Raw genomic sequence first — 19,671 nt, 5'->3', positions numbered from 1 at the left:
TGTAAACTTGTTGTAAACCTGTTGTAAACCTGTTGTAAACCTGTTGTAAACCTGTTGTAAACCTGTTGTAAACCTGTTGTAAACTTGTTGTAAACCTGTTGTAAACCTGTTGTAAACTTGTTGTAAACCTGTTGTAAACCTGTTGTAAACTTGTTGTAAACCTGTTGTAAACCTGTTGTAAACCTGTTGTAAACTTGTTGTAAACCTGTTGTAAACCTGTTGTAAACCTGTTGTAAACCTGTTGTAAACTTGTTGTAAACCTGTTGTAAACTTGTTGTAAACCTGTTGTAAACTTGTTGTAAACTTGTTGTAAACCTGTTGTAAACCTGTTGTAAACCTGTTGTAAACTTGTTGTAAAGCTGTTGTAAACCTGTTGTAAACCTGTTGTAAACCTGTTGTAAACTTGTTGTAAACTTGTTGTAAACCTGTTGTAAACCTGTTGTAAACCTGTTGTAAACCTGTTGTAAACCTGTTGTAAACTTGTAAACCTGTTGTAAACTTGTTGTAAACCTGTTGTAAACTTGTTGTAAACCTGTTGTAAACCTGTTGTAAACCTGTTGTAAACTTGTTGTAAACCTGTTGTAAACCTGTTGTAAACCTGTTGTAAACCTGTTGTAAACCTGTTGTAAACCTGTTGTAAACTTGTTGTAAACTTGTTGTAAACCTGTTGTAAACCTGTTGTAAACCTGTTGTAAACCTGTTGTAAACCTGTTGTAAACTTGTAAACCTGTTGTAAACTTGTTGTAAACCTGTTGTAAACTTGTTGTAAACCTGTTGTAAACCTGTTGTAAACCTGTTGTAAACTTGTTGTAAACCTGTTGTAAACCTGTTGTAAACCTGTTGTAAACCTGTTGTAAACCTGTTGTAAACCTGTTGTAAACTTGTTGTAAACCTGTTGTAAACCTGTTGTAAACTTGTTGTAAACCTGTTGTAAACCTGTTGTAAACTTGTTGTAAACCTGTTGTAAACCTGTTGTAAACCTGTTGTAAACTTGTTGTAAACCTGTTGTAAACCTGTTGTAAACCTGTTGTAAACCTGTTGTAAACTTGTTGTAAACCTGTTGTAAACTTGTTGTAAACCTGTTGTAAACTTGTTGTAAACTTGTTGTAAACCTGTTGTAAACCTGTTGTAAACCTGTTGTAAACTTGTTGTAAAGCTGTTGTAAACCTGTTGTAAACCTGTTGTAAACCTGTTGTAAACTTGTTGTAAACTTGTTGTAAACCTGTTGTAAACCTGTTGTAAACCTGTTGTAAACCTGTTGTAAACCTGTTGTAAACTTGTAAACCTGTTGTAAACTTGTTGTAAACCTGTTGTAAACTTGTTGTAAACCTGTTGTAAACCTGTTGTAAACCTGTTGTAAACTTGTTGTAAACCTGTTGTAAACCTGTTGTAAACCTGTTGTAAACCTGTTGTAAACCTGTTGTAAACCTGTTGTAAACCTGCTCCTTCACTGTGTGTATTTTCAGATGAATGTGGGAGAATCCTTTGAAAGCTGCTTTTTTTTTAAAATATCACAAACAGGAAGTGGACACGAGGCCCGTCGCCGTGGAAACCATCGACCCTCCGCCACTTCAGCACGACCTTTACCGAAACATCGCCGCGACGACCGACACAACATCAGTAAACGAGGAAACGAGAGAAAACAACTCAGAGCAGAGAGAAACCAGAGAAAAGAAGTAAGAAAGCATCTGAGACCAAAACCAGGACTAAACCAGGACTAAACCAGGACTAAACCAGGACTAAACCAAGACTAAACCAGGACTAAACCAGGACTAAACCAAGACTAAACCAGGACTAAACCAGGACTAAACCAGGACTAAACCAAGACTAAACCAAGACTAAACCAGGACTAAACCAGGACTAAACCAGGACTAAACCAAGACTAAACCAGGACTAAACCAGGACTAAACCAGGACTAAACCAGGACTAAACCAAGACTAAACCAGGACTAAACCAGGACTAAACCAGGACTAAACCAAGACTAAACCAAGACTAAACCAGGACTAAACCAGGACTAAACCAAGACTAAACCAGGACTAAACCAGGACTAAACCAGGACTAAACCAGGACTAAACCAGGACTAAACCAAGACTAAACCAGGACTAAACCAGGACTAAACCAGGACTAAACCAAGACTAAACCAAGACTAAACCAGGACTAAACCAAGACTAAACCAGGACTAAACCAGGACTAAACCAAGACTAAACCAGGACTAAACCAGGACTAAACCAAGACTAAACCAGGACTAAACCAGGACTAAACCAGTACTAAACCAAGACTAAACCAAGACTAAACCAGGACTAAACCAGGACTAAACCAAGACTAAACCAGGACTAAACCAGGACTAAACCAGGACTAAACAAAGACTAAACCAGGACTAAAGCAGGTCTAAACCAGGACTAAACAAGGACCAAAGCAGGACTAAAGCTGATCTAAACAAGGACTAAACCAGGACTAAACCAGGACTAAACCAAGACTAAACCAGGACTAAAGCAGGTCTAAACCAGGACTAAACCAGGACTAAACCAGGACTAAAGCTGGTCTAAACCAGGACTAAACCAGGACTAAACCAGGACTAAACCAGGACTAAAAGCAGGTCTAAACCAGGACTAAACCAGGACTAAACCAGGACTAAACCAGGTCTAAACCAGGACTAAACCAGGACTAAACCAGGACTAAACCAGGTCTAACCCAGGACTAAACCAGGACTAAACCAGGACTAAAGGAGGTCTAAACCAGGACTAAACCAGGACTAAACAGCACTAAACCAGGTCTAAACCAGGACTAAACCAGGACTAAACCAGGACTAAAGGTGGTCCAAACCAGGACTAAACCAGGACTAAACCAGCACTAAAGCAGGTCTAAACCAGGACTAAACCAGGTCTAAACCAGGACTAAAGCCGGTCTAAAGCAGGTGTAAACCAGGACTAAATCAGGTCTAAACCAGGACTAAAGCAGGTCTAAACCAGGACTAAACCAGGACTAAAGCAGGTCTAAACCAGGACTAAACCAGGACTAAACCAGGACTAAACCAGGTCTAAACCAGGACTAAAGCAGGTCTAAACCAGGACTAAACCAGGACTAAACCAGGACTAAACCAGGTCTAAACCAGGACTAAACCAGGACTAAACCAGGACTAAAGCAGGTCTAAACCAGGTCTAAACCAGGACTAAAGCAGGTCTAAACCAGGTCTAAACCAGGACTAAACCAGTTCTAAACCAGGACTAAACCAGGTCTAAAGCAGGTCTAAACCAGGACTAAAACAGTTCTAAACCAGGTCTAAACCAGGTCTAAACCAGGACTAAACCAGGACTAAACCAGGTCTAAAGCAGGTCCAAACCAGGACTAAAGCAGGTCTAAACTTGGACTAAACCAGGACTAAACCAGGTCTAAACCAGGACTAAACCAGGACTAAACCAGGACTAAACCAGGACTAAAGCCGGTCTAAAGCAGGTGTAAACCAGGACTAAATCAGGTCTAAACCAGGTCTAAAGCAGGTCTAAACCAGGTCTAAAGCAGTACTAAAGCAGGTCTAAACCAGGTCTAAACCAGGACTAAAGCAGGACTAAACCAGGACTAAAGCAGGTTTAAACCAGGTATAAACCAGGACTAAAGCAGGTCTAAACCAGGACTAAAACAGGACTAAACCAGGACTAAACCAGGACTAAACCAGGTCTAAACCAGGACTAAACCAGGACTAAACCAGGACTAAACCAGGACTAAAGCAGGTCTAAAGCAGGACTAAAGCAGGACTAAACCAGTTCTAAACCAGGACTAAACCAGGACTAAACCAGGTCTAAAGCAGGTCTAAACCAGGACTAAAACAGTTCTAAACCAGGTCTAAACCAGGTCTAAACCAGGACTAAACCAGGACTAAACCAGGTCTAAAGCAGGTCCAAACCAGGACTAAATCAGGTCTAAACCTGGACTTTAGCAGGTCTAAACCAGGTCTAAACCAGGTCTAAACTTGGACTAAACCAGGACTAAACCAGGTCTAAACCAGGACTTAACCAGGACTAAACCAGGACTAAACCAGGACTTAACCAGGACTAAACCAGGTATAAACCAGGTATAAACCAGGTCTAAACCAGGACTTAACCAGGACTAAACCAGGTATAAACCAGGTCCAAATCAGGACTAAACCAGGACTAAACCAGGTATAAACCAGGTCTAAACCAGGTCTAAACCAGGTCTAAACCAGGTCTAAACCAGGTCTAAACCAGGACTTAACCAGGACTAAACCAGGACTAAAACAGGTCTAAACCAGGACTAAACCAGGTCTAAACCAGGACTAAAACAGGTATAAACCAGGACTAAACCAGGTCTAAACCAGGACTAAAACAGGTATAAACCAGGACTAAACCAGGTCTAAACCAGGACTTACATCAACGTAGTTAGCGTTGATGTAGTCGGAGCCGTCTCCGTCCTGGTTCTGGAGTCGTACTCTGGAGTGATCGTCTGAAACACAAATGTAAGAATTAGGAGATAAACTAAATCTCTTTCGTGAAACCCTTTTAGCACTGTTAGCACTGTGACACTACTAGCACTGTTAGCACTGTGACACTACTAGCACTGTTAGCACTCTGACACCGCTACACTGTTAGCACTGTGACACTGTTAGCACTGTTAGCACTGTGACACCGCTACACTGTTAGCACTGTGACACTGTTAGCACTGTTAGCACTGTGACACTACTAGCACTGTTAGCACTGTGACACTACTAGCACTGTTAGCACTGTTAGCACTGTGACACTGTTAGCACTGTAAGCACTGTGACACTACTAGCACTGTTAGCACTGTGACACTGTTAGCACTGTAAGCACTGTGACACTACTAGCACTGTTAGCACTGTGACACTACTAGCACTGTTAGCACTGTGACACTACTAGCACTGTTAGCACTGTGGCACTGCTACACTGTTAGCACTGTGACACTGTTAGCACTGTTGGCACTGTGACACTGCTACACTGTTAGCACTGTGACACTGTTAGCACTGTAAGCACTGTGACACTACTAGCACTGTTAGCACTGTGACACTGTTAGCACTGTTAGCACTGTGACACTACTAGCACTGTTAGCACTGTGACACTGCTACACTGTTAGCACTGTGACACTACTAGCACTGTTAGCACTGTGACACTGCTACACTGTTAGCACTGTGACACTGTTAGCACTGTAAGCACTGTGACACTGTGACACTGTTAGCACTGTGACACTACTAGCACTGTTAGCACTGTGACACTGCTACACTGGTAGCACTGTGACACTGTTAGCACTGTTAGCACTGTGACACTGTGACACTGTTAGCACTGTGACACTGTTAGCACTGTGACACTGCTACACTGTTAGCACTCTGACACTGTTAGCACTGTTAGCGCAATGACACTGCTACACTGTTAGCACTGTGACACTGTTAGCACTGTTAGCACTGTTAGCACTGTTAGCACTGTGGCACTGCTACACTGTTAGCACTGTTAGCACTGTGACACTGTTAGCACTATTAGCACTGTTAGCACTGTGACACTGCTACACTTTTAGCACTGTTAGCGCAGTGACACTGTTAGCACTGTTAGCACTGTTAGTAATGCTAGCATTGTTAGCAATGTTAGCAATGTTACCTCTGTTAGCACTGTTAGCACTTTGACACTGTGACACTGTGACACTGTGAGCACTGCTAGCATTGTTAGCACTGTGACACTGTTAGCACTGTTAGTATTGCTAGCAATGTTAGCACTGTTTGCACTGTTACAAAAACAACAGCAACATAGTATTGTTAGCAATGTTAGCACTGTTAGCACTGTTACAACAACAACAGCAACATAGTATTGTTAGCAATGTTAGCAATGTTAGCTCTGTTAGCATTGTTAGCACTGTGACATTGTTAGCATTGTGACACTGTTATTACTGTTAGCACTGTGACACTGTGACACTGTGAGCACTGTTAGCATTGTTAGCACTGTGACACTGTTAGCACTGTTAGCGCAGTGACACTGTTAGCACTGTTAGCACTGTTAGTATTGCTAGCAATGTTAGCAATGTTAGCACCGTTACAAAAACAACAACATAGTACTGTTAGCACTGTTAGCACTTTGGCACTGTAAGCATTGTGACACTGTTAGCACTGTTAGCACTGTGGCACTGTTAGCACTGTGACACTGTTAGCAATGTTAGCACTGTTAGCACTGTTAGCACTGTGACACTGTGACACTGTGACACTGTTAGCACTGTGACACTGTTAGCACTGTTAGCACTGTTAGCACTGTGGCACTGTTAGCATTGTGACACTGTTAGCACTGTTAGCACTGTTAGCACTGTTAGCACTGTGACACTGTTAGCATTGTGACACTGTTAGCACTGTGACACTGTTAGCATTGTGACACTGTTAGCACTGTGGCACTGTTAGCATTGTGACAATGTTAGCACTGTTAGCACTGTGGCACTGTTTGCATTGTGACACTGTTAGCACTGTTAGCACTGTTAGCAGAGTCAGATCCACTGGTCAGAGGTGCAGAACATAGGAGCTAGGATCAGGGATCAAGGACATAGGAGCTAGGACATAGGATCCAGGAGCTAGGACATAGGATCTAGGACATAGGAGCTAGGACATAGGATCTAGGAGCTAGGACATTGGACTCACAGGCAATGATGTTTCCATAGCGATTCTTCATTCGGTTTTCGTCCTTTTTGGCCGAGTCCCAGGGAGCGGACTGACCCTCGAAGAAACTCTGAAACACCAAAGACTTAAGACCAGGAAGCAGGACTGAACCAGGACTAAACCAGGACTAAACCAGGACTAAACCAGGTCTAAACCAGGACTAAACCAGGACTAAACCAGGACTAAACCAGGACTAAACCAGGTCTAAACCAGGACTAAACCAGGACTAAACCAGGACTAAACCAGGACTAAACCAGGACTAAACCAGGTCTAAACCAGGACTAAACCAGGACTAAACCAGGACTAAACCAGGACTAAACAAGGTCTAAACCAGGACTGAACCAGGACTAAACCAGGACTAAACCAGGACTAAACCAGGTCTAAACCAGGACTAAACCAGGACTAAACCAGGACTAAACCAGGACTAAACCAGGACTAAACCAGGACTAAACCAGGTCTAAACCAGGACTAAACCAGGACTAAACCAGGTCTAAACCAGGACTAAACCAGGACTAAACCAGGTCTAAACCAGGACTAAACCAGGACTAAACCAGGACTAAACCAGGTCTAAACCAGGACTAAACCAGGACTAAACCAGGACTAAACCAGGACTAAACCAGGACTAAACCAGGTCTAAACCAGGACTAAACCAGGACTAAACCAGGTCTAAACCAGGACAAAACCAGGACTAAACCAGGACTGAACCAGGACTAAACCAGGACTAAACCAGGACTAAACCAGGTCTAAACCAGGACTAAACCAGGACTAAACCAGGACTAAACCAGGTCTAAACCAGGACTAAACCAGGACTAAACCAGGACTAAACCAGGACTAAACCAGGTCTAAACCAGGACTAAACCAGGACTAAACCAGGTCTAAACCAGGTCTAAAGCAGGACTAAACCAGGACTAAACCAGGACTAAACCAGGTCTAAACCAGGACTTAACCAGGACTAAACCAGGACTAAACCAGGACTAAACCAGGTCTAAACCAGGACTAAACCAGGACTAAACCAGGACTAAACCAGGTCTAAACCAGGTCTAAACCAGGACTAAACCAGGACTAAACCAGGACTAAACCAGGACTAAACCAGGTCTAAACCAGGACTAAACCAGGACTAAACCAGGACTAAACCAGGACTAAACCAGGTCTAAACCAGGACTAAACCAGGACTAAACCAGGTCTAAACCAGGTCTAAAGCAGGACTAAACCAGGACTAAACCAGGACTAAACCAGGTCTAAACCAGGACTAAACCAGGACTAAAGCAGGACTAAAGCAGGACTAAAGCGGGTCTAAAGCGGGACTAAACCAGGACTAAACCAGGTCTAAACCAGGAATAAACCAGGACTAAACCAGGACTAAACCAGGTCTAAACCAGGACTAAACCAGGACTAAACCAGGTCTAAACCAGGTTCAAACCAGGACTAAACCAGGACTAAACCAGGACTAAACCAGGACTAAACCAGGTCTAAACCAGGACTAAACCAGGACTAAACCAGGTCTAAACCAGGTCTAAACCAGGACTAAACCAGGACTAAACCAGGACTAAACCAGGACTAAACCAGGACTAAACCAGGACTTAACCAGGACTAAACCAGGACTAAACCAGGACTAAACCAGGTCTAAACCAGGACTAAACCAGGTCTAAACCAGGACTAAACCAGGACTAAACCAGGTCTAAACCAGGACTAAACCAGGACTAAACCAGGTCTAAACCAGGTCTAAACCAGGACTAAACTAGGTCTAAACCAGATCTAAACCAGGTCTAAACCAGGACTAAACCAGGTCTAAACCAGATCTAAACCAGGTCTAAACCAGATCCAAACCAGGACTAAACCAGGTCTAAACCAGATCTAAACCAGGTCTAAACCAGATCCAAACCAGGACTAAACCAGGACTAAACCAGGTCTAAACCAGGTTTGAACCAGGACTAAACCAGGTCTAAACCAGGTCTAAACCAGATCTAAACCAGGTCTAAACCAGGACTAAACCAGGTCTAAACCAGGTCTAAACCAGATCTAAACCAGGTCTAAACCAGGTCTAAACCAGGACTAAACTAGGTCTAAACCAGGTCTAAACCAGGACTAAACCAGGACTAAACCAGGTCTAAACCAGGTTTGAACCAGGACTAAACCAGGTCTAAACCAGGACTAAACCAGGTCTAAACCAGGTCTAAACCAGGACTAAACCAGGTCTAAACCAGGACTAAACCAGGACTAAACCAGGTCTAAACCAGGTCTAAACCAGGACTAAACCAGGTCTAAACCAGGTCTAAACCAGGACTAAACCAGGTCTAAACCAGGACTAAACCAGGACTAAACCAGGTCTAAACCAGGTCTAAACCAGGACTAAACCAGGACTAAACCAGGCCTAAACCAGGTCTAAACCAGGACTAAACCAGGTCTAAACCAGGACTAAACCAGGTCTAAACCAGGTCTAAACCAGGTCTAAACCAGGACTAAACCAGGTCTAAACCAGGACTAAACCAGGTCTAAACCAGGACTAAACCAGGACTAAAGCAGCAGAGAGGGTCTCCTGCCAAGTCCTGGTTTAGTCCTGGTTTAGGCCCGGTTTAGGCCCGGCTTAGGCCCGGTTTAGGCCCGGTTTAGGCCCGGCTTAGGCCCGGCTTAGGCCCGGTTTAGGCCCGGCTTAGGCCCGGCTTAGGCCCGGTTTAGGCCCGGCTTAGGCCCGGCTTAGGTCAAAGTTAGTCTTACCTCGTTGAGCTGAGTTAGTGAAGCAGAAGGAGAAAAGGAGAAGAAAAGTTCATTGGTTAGGGTTAGTTCATTGTTAGTTTTGAGGTTTTGGAGAAAATGTAAAAAGACTAAACCCGGACTAAACCCAGTCAAAACCCGGACTAAACCCAGTCAAAACTCGGACTAAACCCAGTCAAAACCCGGACTAAACCCAGTCAAAACCCGGACTAAACCCAGTCAAAACCCGGACTAAACCCAGACTAAACCCGGATTAAACCCGGACTAAACCCGGATTAAACCAGGACTAAACCCAGTCAAAACCCAGTCAAAACCCAGACTAAACCCAGACTAAACCCAGACTAAACCCGGATTAAACCCGGACTAAACCTGGACAAATCCCAGACTAAACTCAGACTAAGCCCAGAATAAACCCGGACTAAAACTAGTCAAAACCCAGTCAAAACCCAGACTAAACCCGGAAAAAACCCAATCAAAACCCAGGCTAAACCCGGACTAAACCCAGTCAAACCCCAGACTAAACCCAGTCAAAACCCGGACTAAACCCAGTCAAAACCCAGACTAAACCCAGACTAAACCCGGATTAAACCCGGACTAAACCCAGTCAAAACCCAGACTAAACCCAGTCAAAACCCAGACTAAACCCAGACTAAACCCAGACTAAACCCGGATTAAACCCGGACTAAACCTGGACAAATCCCAGACTAAACTCAGACTAAACCCAGAATAAACCCGGACCAAAACTAGTCAAAACCCAGTCAAAACCCAGACTAAACCCGGACAAAACCCAATCAAAACCCAGGCTAAACCCGGACTAAACCCAGTCAAACCCCAGACTAAACCCAGTCAAAACCCGGACTAAATCCGGACTAAACCCAGTCAAAACCCGGACTAAACCCAGACTAATCCCGGACTAAACCCTGACTAAACCCAGTCAAAACCCAGACTAAACCCGGACTTATTCCGGACTAAATCCAGTCAAAACCCAGACTAAGCCCGGACTAAACCCAGTCAAAACCCAGTCAAAACCTAGACTAAACCCAGACTAAACCCGGACTAAACCCAGTCAAAACCCAGACTAAACCCGGACTAACCCGGACTAAACCCGGAAAAACCGAGTCAAAACCCGGATTAAACCCAGTCAAAACCCGGACTAAACCCAGTCAAAACCCGGACTAAACCCAGTCAAAACCCGGACTAAACCCAGTCAAAACCCGGACTAAACCCAGACTAAACCCGGATTAAACCCGGACTAAACCCGGATTAAACCAGGACTAAACCCAGTCAAAACCCAGTCAAAACCCAGACTAAACCCAGACTAAACCCAGACTAAACCCGGATTAAACCCGGACTAAACCTGGACAAATCCCAGACTAAACTCAGACTAAGCCCAGAATAAACCCGGACTAAAACTAGTCAAAACCCAGTCAAAACCCAGACTAAACCCGGAAAAAACCCAATCAAAACCCAGGCTAAACCCGGACTAAACCCAGTCAAACCCCAGACTAAACCCAGTAAAAACCCAGACTAAACCCAGTCAAAACCCGGATTAAACCCAGTCAAAACCCAGATTAAACCCAGTCAAAACCCAGACTAAACCCAGGCTAAACCCGGACTAAACCCAGTCAAAACCCAGACTAAACCCAGACTAAACCCAGTCAAAACCTAGACTAAACCCAGGCTAAACCCGGACTAAACCCAGTCAAAACCCAGACTAAACCCGGACTAACCCGGACTAAACCCAGTCAAAACCCAGACTAAACCCAGTCAAAACCCAGACTAAACCCAGTCAAAACCCGGATTAAACCCAGTCAAAACCCAGATTAAACCCAGTCAAAACCCAGACTAAACCCAGGCTAAACCCGGACTAAACCCAGTCAAAACCCAGACTAAACCCAGACTAAACCCAGTCAAAACCTAGACTAAACCCAGGCTAAACCCGGACTAAACCCAGTCAAAACCCAGACTAAACCCGGACTAACCCGGACTAAACCCAGTCAAAACCCAGACTAAACCCAGACTAAACCCAGTAAAAACCCGGACTAAACCCAGACTAAACCCGGATTAAACCCAGACTAAACCCAGACTAAACCAATACCACACCAGTATTACAAATGTTCTTTTCCTCAAGATTCAACCCGGTCTTAGTCGGGTCTTAGTCGGGTCTTAGTCGGGTCTTAGTCGGGTCTTAGTCGGGTCTTAGTCGGGTCTTAGTCGGGTCTTAGTCGGGTCTTTGTCGGGTCTTTTTTGTGGTGAAGTGTGCAGAGAGTTTTAATGGAAAAGCCCTGAGGCGTCTCTCTGCAGCGCTCCAGGACACATGCATTATGGATCAGCCCTCAAAACTGGTTACAATCCACCTGGAACCTGTGTGAGACCCACATAGACCAGTTACAATCCAGCTAAACCCACTAAAGTTGTCAACGACAACAACTTAAGGACACTTTGGACTAAAGCAGGTCTAAAGCAGGACTAAAGCAGGTCTAAAGCAGGACTAAAGCAGGTCTAAAGCAGGACTAAAACAGGACTAAAGCAGGACTAAAGCAGGTCTAAAGCAGGACTAAAGCAGGACTAAAGCAGGTCTAAAGCAGGACTAAAACAGGACTAAAGCAGGACTAAAGCAGGTCTAAAGCAGGACTAAAGCAGGACTAAAGCACGACTAAAGCAGGACTAAAGCAGGTCTAAAGCAGGACTAAAGCAGGACTAAAGCAGGACTAAAGCAGGACTAAAGCAGGGCTAAAGAAGGACTAAAGCAGGACTAAAGCAGGACTAAAGCAGGACTAAAGCAGGACTAAAGCAGGACTAAAGCAGGACTAAAGCAGGACTAAAGCAGGACTAAAGCAGGACTAAAGCAGGACTAAAGCAGGGCTAAAGAAGGACTAAAGCAGGACTAAAGCAGGACTAAAGCAGGACTAAAGCAGGACTAAAGCAGGACTAAAGCAGGACTAAAGCAGGACTAAAGCAGGACTAAAGCAGGTCTAAAGCAGGACTAAAGCAGGACTAAAGCAAGACTAAAGCAGGTCTAAAGCAGGACTAAAGCAGGTCTAAAGCAGGACTAAAGCAGGACTAAAGCAGGACTAAAGCAGGACTAAAGCAAGACTAAAGCAAGACTAAAGCAGGACTAAAGCAGGTCTAAAGCAGGACTAAAGCAGGACTAAAGCAGGTCTAAAGCAGGACTAAAGCAGGACTAAAGCAGGACTAAAGCAGGACTAAAGCAGGACTAAAGCAGGACTAAACCAGGACTAAACCAGGACTAAAGCAGGACTAAAGCAGGACTAAAGCAGGACTAAAGCAGGACTAAAGCAGGTCTAAAACAGGACTAAAGCAGGACTAAAGCAGGACTAAAGCAGGACTAAAGCAAGACTAAAGCAAGACTAAAGCAGGACTAAAGCAGGTCTAAAGCAGGACTAAAGCAGGACTAAAGCAGGACTAAACCAGGACTAAACCAGGACTAAAGCAGGTCTAAAGCAGGACTAAAGCAGGACTAAAGCAAGACTAAAGCAGGACTAAAGCAGGACTAAAGCAAGACTAAAGCAGGACTAAAGCAAGACTAAAGCAGGACTAAAGCAGGTCTAAAGCAAGACTAAAGCAGGACTAAAGCAGGACTAAAGCAAGACTAAAGCAGGACTAAAGCAGGTCTAAAGCAGGACTAAAGCAGGACTAAAGCAGGACTAAAGCAGGTCTAAAGCAGGTCTAAAGCAGGACTAAAGCAGGACTAAAGCAAGACTAAAGCAGGACTAAAGCAGGACTAAAGCAGGTCTAAAGCAGGACTAAAGCAGGACTAAAGCAGGACTAAAGCAGGTCTAAAGCAGGTCTAAAGCAGGACTAAAGCAGGACTAAAGCAAGACTAAAGCAGGACTAAAGCAGGACTAAAGCAAGACTAAAGCAGGACTAAAGCAGGACTAAAGCAGGACTAAAGCAAGACTAAAGCAGGACTAAAGCAGGTCTAAAGCAAGACTAAAGCAGGACTAAAGCAGGACTAAAGCAAGACTAAAGCAGGACTAAAGCAGGTCTAAAGCAGGACTAAAGCAAGACTAAAGCAGGACTAAAGCAGGTCTAAAGCAGGACTAAAGCAGGACTAAAGCAAGACTAAAGCAGGACTAAAGCAGGTCTAAAGCAGGACTAAAGCAGGACTAAAGCAGGACTAAAGCAGGACTAAAGCGGGTCTAAAGCGGGACTAAAGCAGGACTAAAGCAGGTCTAAAGCGGGACTAAAGCAGGACTAAACCAGGTCTAAACCAGGACTAAAGCAGGACTAAAGCAGGACTAAAGCAGGACTAAAGCAGGACTAAAGCAGGACTAAACCAGGTCTAAACCAGGACTAAAGCAGGTCTAAAGCAGGACTAAAGCAGGACTAAAGCAGGTCTAAAGCAGGACTAAAGCAGGACTAAAGCAGGACTAAACCAGGTCTAAACCAGGACTAAAGCAGGTCTAAAGCAGGACTAAAGCAGGACTAAAGCAGGACTAAAGCAGGACTAAAGCAGGACTAAAGCAGGACTAAAGCAGGACTAAAGCAGGACTAAAGCAGGACTAAAGCAAGACTAAAGCAGGACTAAAGCAGGACTAAAGCAAGACTAAAGCAGGACTAAAGCAGGTCTAAAGCAGGACTAAAGCAGGACTAAAGCAAGACTAAAGCAGGACTAAAGCAGGTCTAAAGCAGGACTAAAGCAGGACTAAAGCAGGACTAAAGCAGGACTAAAGCAGGTCTAAAGCGGGACTAAAGCAGGACTAAAGCAGGTCTAAAGCGGGACTAAAGCAGGACTAAACCAGGTCTAAACCAGGACTAAAGCAGGTCTAAACCAGGTCTAAAGCAGGACTAAAGCAGGACTAAAGCAGGTCTAAAGCAGGACTAAAGCAGGACTAAAGCAGGACTAAAGCAGGACTAAAGCAGGTCTAAAGCAGGACTAAAGCAGGACTAAAGCAGGACTAAACCAGGACTAAAGCAGGTCTAAAGCAGGACTAAAGCAGGACTAAAGCGGGTCTAAAGCGGGACTAAAGCAGGACTAAAGCAGGTCTAAAGCAGGTCTAAAGCGGGACTAAAGCAGGACTAAAGCAGGTCTAAAGCAGGTCTAAAGCGGGACTAAAGCAGGACTAAAGCAGGTCTAAAGCGGGACTAAAGCAGGACTAAAGCAGGTCTAAAGCAGGTCTAAAGCAGGACTAAAGCAGGTCTAAAGCGGGACTAAAGCAGGACTAAAGCAGGTCTAAAGCAGGTCTAAAGCGGGACTAAAGCAGGACTAAAGCAGGACTAAAGCAGGACTAAAGCAGGACTAAAGCAGGACTAAAGCAGGTCTAAAGCAGGTCTAAAGCAGGACTAAAGCAGGACTAAAGCAGGACTAAAGCAGGACTAAAGCAGGTCTAAAGCAGGACTAAAGCAGGACTAAAGCAGGACTAAAGCAGGACTAAAGCAGGTCTAAAGCAGGTCTAAAGCAGGACTAAAGCAGGACTAAAGCAGGTCTAAACCAGGACTAAAGCAGGTCTAAAGCAAGACTAAAGCAGGACTAAAGCAGGACTAAAGCAGGACTAAAGCAGGTCTAAAGCAGGACTAAAGCAGGACTAAAGCAGGTCTAAAGCAGGACTAAAGCAGGTCTAAAGCAGGACTAAAGCAGGACTAAAGCAGGTCTAAAGCAGGACTAAAGCAGGTCTAAAGCAGGACTAAACCAGGTCTAAAGCAAGACTAATGCGGGTCTAAAGCGGGACTAAACCAGGACTAAAGCAGGACTAAAGCAGGTCTAAAGCAAGACTAATGCAGGTCTAAAGCGGGACTAAACCAGGACTAAAGCAGGACTAAAGCAGGTCTAAAGCAGGACTAAAGCAGGTCTAAAGCAGGACTAAAGCAGGACTAAAGCAGGTCTAAAGCAGGACTAAAGCAGGTCTAAACCAGGACTAAACCAGGACTAAAGCAGAACTAAAGCAGGACTAAACCAGGACTAAAGCAGGACTAAAGCAGGACTAAAGCAGGTCTAAAGCAGGACAAATGCAGGTCTAAAGCGGGACTAAACCAGGACTAAAGCAGGTCTAAAGCAGGACTAATGCAGGTCTAAAGCGGGACTAAACCAGGACTAAAGCAGGTCTAAAGCAAGACTAAAGCAGGACTAAAGCAGGACTAAAGCAGGACTAAAGCAGGACTAAAGCAAGACTAAAGCAGGACTAAAGCAGGACTAAAGCAGGTCTAAAGCAGGACTAAAGCAGGACTAAACCAGGACTAAAGCAGGTCTAAAGCAGGTCTAAAGCAAGACTAAAGCAGGACTAAAGCAGGACTAAAGCAGGTCTAAAGCAGGACTAAAGCAGGACTAAAGCAGGACTAAAGCACGACTAAAGCAGGACTAAAGCAGGACTAAAGCAGGTCTAAAGCAGGACTAAAGCAGGACTAAAGCAGGTCTAAAGCAGGACTAAAGCAGGACTAAACCAGGACTAAAGCAGGTCTAAAGCAAGACTAAAGCAGGTCTAAAGCAGGTCTAAAGCAAGACTAAAGCAGGACTAAAGCAGGACTAAAGCAGGTCTAAAGCAGGACTAAAGCAGGTCTAAAGCAGGACTAAAGCACGACTAAAGCAGGACTAAAGCAGGACTAAAGCAGGTCTAAAGCAGGTCTAAAGCAGGACTAAAGCAGGACTAAAGCAGGACTAAAGCAGGTCTAAAGCAGGACTAAAGCAGGACTAAAGCAGGTCTAAAGCAGGACTAAAGCAGGTCTAAAGCAGGACTAAAGCAGGACTAAAGCAGGACCAAAGCAGGACTAAAGCAGGACTAAAGCAGGTCTAAAGCAGGACTAAAGCAGGACTAAAGCAGGACTAAAGCAGGACTAAAGCAGGACTAAAGCAGGACTAAAGCAGGTCTAAAGCAGGACTAAAGCAGGTCTAAAGCAGGACTAAAGCAGGACTAAAGCAGGACTAAAGCAGGACTAAAGCAGGACTAAAGCAGGTCTAAAGCAGGACTAAAGCAGGACTAAAGCAGGTCTAAAGCAGGACTAAAGCAGGTCTAAAGCAGGTCTAAAGCAGGACTAAAGCAGGACTAAAGCAGGACTAAAGCAGGTCTAAAGCAGGTCTAAAGCAGGACTAAAGCAGGACTAAAGCAGGTCTAAAACAGGACTAAAGCAGGACTAAAGCAGGTCTAAAGCGGGACTAAAGCAGGTCTAAAACAGGACTAAAGCAGGACTAAAGCAGGTCTAAAGCGGGACTAAAGCAGGTCTAATGAGGGACTAAAGCAGGACTAAAGCAGGACTAAAGCAGGTCTAAAGCAGGACTAAAGCAGGACTAAAGCAGGTCTAAAGCAGGACTAAAGCAGGACTAAAGCAGGTCTAAAGCAGGACTAAAGCAGGACTAAAGCAGGTCTAAAGCGGGACTAAAGCAGGACTAAAGCAGGTCTAAAGCAGGTCTAAAGCAGGACTAAAGCAGGACTAAAGCAGGACTAAAGCAGGACTAAAGCAGGACTAAAGCAGGACTAAAGCAAGACTAAAGCAGGACTAAAGCAGGTCTAAAGCAGGACTAAAACAGGACAAAAGCAGGACTAAAGCAGGACTAAAGCAGGTCTAAAGCGGGACTAAAGCAGGACTAAAGCAGGTCTAAAGCGGGACTAAAGCAGGACTAAACCAGGTCTAAACCAGGACTAAAGCAGGTCTAAAGCAGGACTAAAGCAGGACTAAAGCAGGTCTAAAGCAGGACTAAAGCAGGACTAAAGCAGGTCTAAAGCAGGTCTAAAGCAGGTCTAAAGCAGGACTAAAGCAGGACTAAACCAGGACTAAAGCAGGTCTAAAGCGGGACTAAAGCAGGACTAAACCAGGACTAAAGCAGGTCTAAAGCGGGACTAAAGCAGGACTAAAGCAGGTCTAAAGCAGGACTAAAGCAGGACTAAAGCAGGTCTAAAGCAGGACTAAACCAGGACTAAACCAGGACTAAAGCAGGTCTAAAGCAGGACTAAAGCAGGACTAAAGCAGGTCTAAAGCAGGACTAAAGCAGGACTAAAGCAGGTCTAAAGCAGGACTAAAGCAGGTCTAAAGCAGGTCTAAAGCAGGACTAAAGCAGGTCTAAAGCAGGACTAAAGCAGGACTAAAGCAGGACTAAAGCAGGTCTAAAGCGGGACTAAAGCAGGACTAAAGCAGGACTAAACCAGGACTAAACCAGGACTAAAGCAGGTCTAAAGCAAGACTAAAGCAGGACTAAAGCAGGACTAAAGCAGGTCTAAAGCAGGGCTAAAGCAGGTCTAAAGCAGGTCTAAAGCAGGACTAAAGCAGGACTAAAGCAGGACTAAAGCAGGACTAAAGCAGGTCTAAAGCAGGACTAAAGCAGGACTAAAGCAGGACTAAAGCAGGTCTAAAGCAGGTCTAAAGCAGGACTAAAGCAGGTCTAAAGCAGGTCTAAAGCAGGACTAAAGCAGGACTAAAGCAGGACTAAACCAGGACTAAAGCAGGTCTAAAGCAGGACTAAAGCAGGACTAAAGCAGGACTAAAGCAGGTCTAAAGCAGGTCTAAAGCAGGACTAAAGCAGGACTAAAGCAGGACTAAACCAGGACTAAAGCAAGACTAAAGCAGGACTAAAGCAGGACTAAAGCAGGTCTAAAGCAGGGCTAAAGCAGGTCTAAAGCAGGTCTAAAGCAGGACTAAACCAGGACTAAAGCAGGTCTAAAGCAAGACTAAAGCAGGACTAAAGCAGGTCTAAAGCAGGGCTAAAGCAGGTCTAAAGCAGGTCTAAAGCAAGACTAAAGCAGGACTAAAGCAGGACTAAAGCAGGTCTAAAGCAGGGCTAAAGCAGGTCTAAAGCAGGTCTAAAGCAGGTCTAAAGCAAGACTAAAGCAGGACTAAAGCAGGACTAAAGCAGGTCTAAAGCAGGACTAAAGCAGGTCTAAAGCAGGTCTAAAGCAGGACTAAAGCAGGACTAAAGCAGGACTAAACCAGGACTAAAGCAGGTCTAAAGCAAGACTAAAGCAGGACTAAAGCAGGACTAAAGCAGGACTAAAGCAGGTCTAAAGCAGGACTAAAGCAGGACTAAAGCAGGTCTAAAGCAGGACTAAAGCAGGACTAAAGCAGGACTAAAGCAGGACTAAAGCAGGTCTAAAGCAGGTCTAAAGCAGGTCTAAAGCAGGTCTAAAGCAAGACTAAAGCAGGACTAAAGCAGGACTAAAGCACGACTAAAGCAGGACTAAAGCAGGACTAAAGCAGGTCTAAAGCAGGTCTAAAGCAGGACTAAAGCAGGTCTAAAGCAAGACTAAAGCAGGACTAAAGCAGGTCTAAAGCAGGACTAAAGCAGGACTAAAGCAGGTCTAAAGCAGGACTAAAGCAAGACTAAAGCAGGACTAAAGCAGGACTAAAGCAGGACTAAAGCAGGACTAAAGCAGGACTAAACCAGGACTAAAGCAGGTCTAAAGCAGGACTAAAGCAGGTCTAAAGCAGGACTAAAGCAGGACTAAAGCAGGACTAAAGCAGGACTAAAGCAGGACTAAAGCAGGTCTAAAGCAGGACTAAAGCAGGACTAAAGCAGGTCTAAAGCAGGACTAAAGCAGGTCTAAAGCAGGTCTAAAGCAGGACTAAAGCAGGACTAAAGCAGGACTAAAGCAGGTCTAAAGCAGGTCTAAAGCAGGACTAAAGCAGGTCTAAAGCAAGACTAAAGCAGGACTAAAGCAGGTCTAAAGCAGGACTAAAGCAGGACTAAAGCAGGTCTAAAGCAGGACTAAAGCAGGACTAAAGCAGGACTAAAGCAGGACTAAAGCAGGACTAAAGCAGGTCTAAAGCAGGTCTAAAGCAGGTCTAAAGCAGGACTAAAGCAGGACTAAAGCAGGTCTAAAGCAGGTCTAAAGCAGGTCTAAAGCAGGACTAAAGCAGGTCTAAAGCAGGACTAAAGCAGGACTAAAGCAGGACTAAAGCAGGTCTAAAGCAGGACTAAAGCAGGTCTAAAGCAAGACTAAAGCAGGACTAAAGCAGGTCTAAAGCAGGACTAAAGCAGGACTAAAGCAGGTCTAAAGCAGGTCTAAAGCAGGACTAAAGCAGGACTAAAGCAGGACTAAAGCAGGACTAAAGCAGGACCAAAGCAGGTCTAAAGCAGGACTAAAGCAGGACTAAAGCAGGACTAAAGCAGGACTAAAGCAGGACTAAAGCAGGACTAAAGCAGGACTAAAGCAGGTCTAAAGCAGGACTAAAGCAGGACTAAAGCAGGTCTAAAGCAGGACTAAAGCAGGTCTAAAGCAGGTCTAAAGCAGGACTAAAGCAGGACTAAAGCAGGACTAAAGCAGGTCTAAAGCAGGACTAAAGCAGGACTAAAGCAGGTCTAAAGCGGGACTAAAGCAGGTCTAATGAGGGACTAAAGCAGGTCTAAAGCAGGACTA

The 19,671-nt window shown here is 44.6% G+C and overlaps 1 protein-coding gene across 1 annotated transcript in view; it reads right to left on the bottom strand.

Annotated features, from left to right (window-relative positions):
* LOC140364908 (receptor-type tyrosine-protein phosphatase mu-like) overlaps positions 1–19,671 on the bottom strand; it is a 282,228-nt gene that overhangs the window by 16,696 nt on the left and 245,861 nt on the right. Inside the window, exons 25-26 of the mRNA XM_072451289.1 lie at positions 6,638–6,725; positions 4,385–4,458 (exon numbers count right to left, since the gene is read on the bottom strand). Coding sequence (XP_072307390.1) covers positions 4,385–4,458; positions 6,638–6,725 — 162 coding nt within the window. The remainder of the gene's footprint in view (positions 1–4,384; positions 4,459–6,637; positions 6,726–19,671) is intronic.

This window comes from Eucyclogobius newberryi, unplaced genomic scaffold, assembly GCF_026437365.1.
Source record: "Eucyclogobius newberryi isolate DKJ021-1_F unplaced genomic scaffold, fEucNew1.0.hap1 SCAF_18, whole genome shotgun sequence".
Taxonomy (NCBI): domain Eukaryota; kingdom Metazoa; phylum Chordata; class Actinopteri; order Gobiiformes; family Gobiidae; genus Eucyclogobius; species Eucyclogobius newberryi.
Note: the sequence above shows the minus strand (reverse complement) of the source record. Positions and strands in the feature narration are given on the sequence as shown.